The sequence below is a fragment of the Diadema antillarum genome, unplaced genomic scaffold (assembly GCF_040938485.1).
Source record: "Diadema antillarum isolate AM-2024a unplaced genomic scaffold, OU_Dant_1.0 seq00002317_RagTag, whole genome shotgun sequence".
Lineage (NCBI taxonomy): Eukaryota > Metazoa > Echinodermata > Echinoidea > Diadematoida > Diadematidae > Diadema > Diadema antillarum.
Window position 1 is genome coordinate 1 of NW_027272939.1, and position 5,330 is coordinate 5,330.

General features: G+C 38.6%; 1 protein-coding gene across 1 annotated transcript; it reads left to right on the plus strand.

The window, feature by feature from the left end:
* Positions 1 to 594: 594 nt before the first annotated feature.
* On the plus strand, positions 595 to 4,933 carry LOC139714566 (centrosomal protein 20-like; the record flags this gene model as incomplete). The annotated part of the gene is made up of 4 exons (XM_071626258.1): positions 595 to 792; positions 1,513 to 1,597; positions 3,216 to 3,358; positions 4,783 to 4,933. Coding segments are annotated over 4 exons (491 nt in total), but the record flags the coding sequence as incomplete, so codon positions are not given.
* Positions 4,934 to 5,330: the final 397 nt, after the last annotated feature.

Sequence of the window (5,330 nt, forward strand, 5' to 3'; positions counted from 1 at the left end):
AATTGTATTCCTTGACCTAAAAAAACATAGGTTTAGACACCAGAATATATTTTTTTGTGGGTTTTATGTCCAGATATATAGCGACTTATTCCTGAGTGTACTTCATTAATGGTATATGAAAATACGGGCTTGCACAGGCAATATGGTGGCCATTTTGCATATGATTATATGCAAATATATGCAAAAACTATATAAAGGGATGCTTGAAAGTTGCTACAGATAACATAATTGTATTCCTTGACCTAAAAAACATAGGTTTTGAAACCGGAATTTACTTTCTATTGGTTACGTATCCCGAGATATAGGCATACATGTAAACAGGTTGTATGGCAGCCATTTTGAATTTATGCAAATTAGACACTGATCCACCACTCGAATTTTAGGGAACTTTTAATATGTTATTTTAAAAGCTCTTCCGGGTCAAATGCAAGTGGAATCGTTTCTGTTGCAATTAGTTGTGGGTTAACCCACTTTTTGTCGTATTTTGACTGGACTAACATCCCCCTTTTTATTGAAAAGTTAGGACGAGAAACTAATGATCTTTTTTACTTGGCCTGACTGTTAGTTTGTTTGTTTGTTTGTTTGCTCTTGTAGTTGTGAAGGAAACACTGGAGAACCGAGGGGTCCTTGGAGAGGTCAAGGCACGGGTGAGGGCAGAAGTCTTCCACGCCCTCAATGACCCCCTACAGAAGAGGCCCCAGCTGAGCAATGAAAACCTCCTCCTCAATGAACTTATCCGGGAATACTTGGAGTTCAACCAGTACAAATACACATCATCTGTCCTTCTGACAGGTTTGCTGAAATCTTTGTTTGGAAAAGCATAATGAGAGTGAGGTCCTTTTGGAAATATAAATGACATTTGTCAATTTTGCCTACTGTAGAAGCCAGCCATATCTATAACTTCTCATTTGATTTCTCTCCCAGCTTTCTGATTCAGCATTCCTGGTCATAAAGTGGGTATCATTTTGTCTATGGACCTCACACCCTATTAAACTTGGCATGCATACATTAATTTTACTCTGATAAAAATGAGTTTTAGCCCCTCCTAGCAAGGGACATTCTGTAGCATCCCACTTTGTTGCCAATATGATGAAGCGGCATCACACTCAAAGTCTTTGGGGTTGAAGGGACCACTTATTGTACAGGGGACAGGTCTGTAATCATGTCTTTATCAATTGGTGCATATTGGGTGTAGTAAGGGTGTGTAAATAGACAGTCTCAGACTTATATTTTAGCATCCGTCCGATGGGCATGGCCTAATGCTACATTTAAAAAGAGAAAGATACAAAGATTAGAAAAAAGTGAAAAAAAAAGTACCATGAACATGAAGCAAGATGGTTTCAACAACAGGTATAGTGAGCCTGGTTTTGAAGACAAACCTTGAGATTAAACCCTGATGGGAGCTGCCAGGAAAACACTCCCTACCAACTACAATGTAGCTGTCATCATTACCCATCGTGCGCTGTGCTCCATTACAAGTACAGTATCATTTATTCCTATTAAATTGTAAAGAGTCTGGACAGCCAACAACTCCACTGGATCGTCAGTTTTTGGCAGAGGAGCTCAACATCGCAGAGGACCGACACAGTGCTAGCATGTAAGTCAAGTGTTGACACTCATTTAGAAATGTATGACCAAACTTCTTCCCATCACATGCCACCACATGACACCACATGCCACCACATGGTTTTTCCACCTTTGCCAGAGTGTCATGTTATGATCTTGCAGATGGCTTACAGTCATTGCATCTATTTTGTCAGTCTTGGCAGGTTCTCGACTTATTTCAAAATTTAAAGTAATTTTCCAAGACTTCTAATTTAACTTCTTTGCCTACTTTGTTTGTTTGTTTTGGTTGATTTTTTTTCTTGGTGAGTCTTTATAATATGTCAGTTGAGGTTTCACACACTTGGCGCTGGCTGAAAAACTTTGTTGGCACAGTACAGGTTGAACCTAATATAGAAGTTTTACTTACTGTATATTGTTGGTGTTTTCCACTTGCAAAGGTTGTATCCTTCCTTGAAAGATTGAGGATGTTGTATTCTAAATTCTAAAAACACAGTAAAGCCCAACGTTTATTCCTATGTAGGCCAGAGATTACTCTCAAAGTTGTAATTTTATTATTATTTTAAATCTACTTGGCACCTTTGGGGAAATGTTAGGAAAAAAAAGAGTGCCCATATTTGATATAATCCATTCAAAGATGGTTTAAGTATAATCAATTTTGCAAGTGTTGATAAGCTTCTAATTACTTTGCAAGTAAATTGAGAGTTGGTTCATGGTCCCAGTCAGTTCTGAAGAGATAGTACACTGTTAGGTTACAGAAACAGTCTTCAAAATTAATATTGGCTTAACTTTATAAGGTAAATAATATAAAATCAGGTATATTTGTTTACCTCCGATTGGATTTGAAAAGCACTGTTCCAAAGTTGAAGCGTGCAAAGACTTGCGCTTTTATATGATTTACAGCCATAAACTCTTTGGAGAAAAGCATGCACCATTACATGAACATTAGTACAATGACTGCATATAGATAGACAAGTCAGAACAAGTTGATATCAAGATAATGAGGAACAAACAGGTTTCTCCAGGAGAGTCATGCCGTTTAATGTTCAACTTATGCAGGGCATTTAAAGTTAGTGTCTTTAGGGATTAACATGATAGTGAAAAAAATGTTTTTTCTTTTGTTGTTGTTGTTAATCAAGCAGTAGTCTCATGCCTGCCTTCTCTTCATACACAGGTTTCAAGGCAAGAATGTTCCTTTAAATGTTCTTGATTATCACTGGTTGCGTACTTTATTGTTTCTCAATTATATACAGTGCACTCCTGTTATAACGAACACGGTTATAACGAAATTCCGCTTTTTAACGAAGTAAAAATTCGGGCCATAGTGTTATTCACTTTATGTATTTTTATTGCTTATTTGTTCGGTTATAACAAAATTTCGATATAATGAAAGAAAACTGCCGGTCCCGAGGACTTCGTTATGACGAGAGTCCACTGTATTCTGTTTTCTAAAAAATGAACACACACACACAGACACACATGCACATAAGCATTTAGTCAAACTAAACAAGCAAAACATCCTCCCCCCCCCCCTCAAAAAAGAAATAAAGTTTTCATGTGACACAACCCCCCCCCCCCCCCCCACAAAAAAAAAAATACTTTGAAGATGTGAATTTTCACTGAAACCTTGAAGTGTTGCTTTCTCCCCGCAGACCTCTGCTGTATGGAATACTTGCCCACTTTCTCCAGGGCAAAGGAAAGGGAATGTCCATTCAGGCGGGGCAGCATCCACCCATCCCAAACCTTTTCAAGTCTCTCCCTGTCCGGACTAACAGCCGTCCTACATCAAAACAAGGTAAGGATGCCACGTTCATACAAACCGTGGATTTGCACATCTTCTAGCTGTACTTTCACAGAAGGCTATAGGTTCAATCCTCGCCTGATGCATTCAACTGGTGCACTTTCTTGAGCACATAGATAAATGGACAAAGTAAAGTATGGCTTGAATGTTTTCATGAATAAACCCTTTGCCTCTGAAATACTGCAATTTACCTTCTAGGATTAATACATGGTGCTCCCAGTGCCCAGTGATGATAGTTTAAAGGGATCGTACAGTTTTGGTTGAGACCTAATTTCAGGTTTCTAACATTTTTTGGTGAGATAATGAGGAACCTTTTATGAACTATGAAAGAGCATGTAATTCTGTGAGGAATTCAACTTTTATTTGATGAAAATTGGTTTTGTAATGGCTGAGATATCCAAAAAAGAACGATTCTAATAAAGTGTTGGACCCACACTTTATTACAATCGCTTTGTTTTACTTTGTTTCGGGATGTTTCAGTCATTCCAAACCCGATTTTCATCAAATAAACTTTGAATTCCTCTTAAAATGGTATGCTCTGTACTATATCTAAGTATTTTCTTGGTATCATGCAAAAAGTTAAAAGCCCAATTCTCATCTTCACCAATACTGTACCCTCCCTTTTAATTCTATGTAATGTTATACATACATTCCTTATATTAATCCTAGGTATCATCAGAACACCTCTTCAAGGTAAGCTTAGGACTGTTTTGAGTACCACTATTTATGTCATGTTTGTAAAAAACTATTAAAAGTAATCAACAGACTGTAGTGAAGAGATCCCTGCATAATATTGATGGGGGATTTCATTTAGTTGTCCACAGCTGTAGGTTGCTTAGGTCTAACCTTTTAAAAGATCATGTTATTTTCTTTAATTAGAATTTCTCTTCACAGACCACAGTTACTCTTACAGTTCTATATACCTTTCAAAGTGATTGAGATCATGGGCGGTCATAAACCTTTCCCAACCCATCAATAAGCTGGATGTGTTGCTCGATGACATGGCATTTGCTCCTAGGACAATTGCTCTGGTCTTATTTTCCCCAAGGACTTAAGGTTACGATTGGAGTTTTAATAGGATTTCAGGTTTAGTTTGATGTGAGGATCAGGATTAGGGTTAAGGGTTATGTTATGTTTGCGAGTAGAAACCATGTTTGGAAGCAATTATTGCAGGAGCAAATGGCATGGAATCGTATTGCTCATCCAACTGTTTGTAGTTGGTCATTAAGTTCTGAGCGGAGATTAATGACTTGACTGTATTTGTGTTAGCATTTAAGTTGCTGAGACCTTGCTGTAGCCTCCTGCACAGCAGCCGGAAATCAAAGGACTTCCGCTGGTTTAGGAGGCAAGGATGACCCCATACATATGGTGCTAGTATTTCACAACTGCGTACTGGTATTCTCTTCTCTCTGTCACAGATCTGCCATCACACTCTGATGTGCGCGTAGGGGAGCCCTTCACCATTCACAGCACGGGGAGATGACAGTCTCCCAGGGTTACCGTGTGTGATGTTTAAAGGACAAAATCCGCTTGAACCCGGAATCAAGGATGCCCCAGGTCAACTGGTCTTTCAGACACCGCAGTGCCCAAGTCCCCACGACTGTCCCTGGGGGAAGGGATGGGGTCAGTTTTGCTGAGGCCTGACTGCTAGCATGCCCAGAGTTTGTGAAAATAAAAAAATTGCATGCTGTACCACATTCAATTTATCCTTTCACAACTTGCAGGAATATGTGGTGCTGGATGCATGATAGTTCTTCCCCCCAAGCAACCAAAATATACTAGCAAAATCTACAAGAAAACTAGGAAATTTATCTTATGACCTGCATTTGGCTACTTCTTTCAACAACAAAAAAGAAAGAAAAAAGGATTTCATTGTGTTTCTTTCAAACAGCATCTCATGCTCTGTCCGTGACAAAAGGAAAAAAAAAAAAGATAGAAAGAAATATCTGTGAAGTCTAAGAAGACA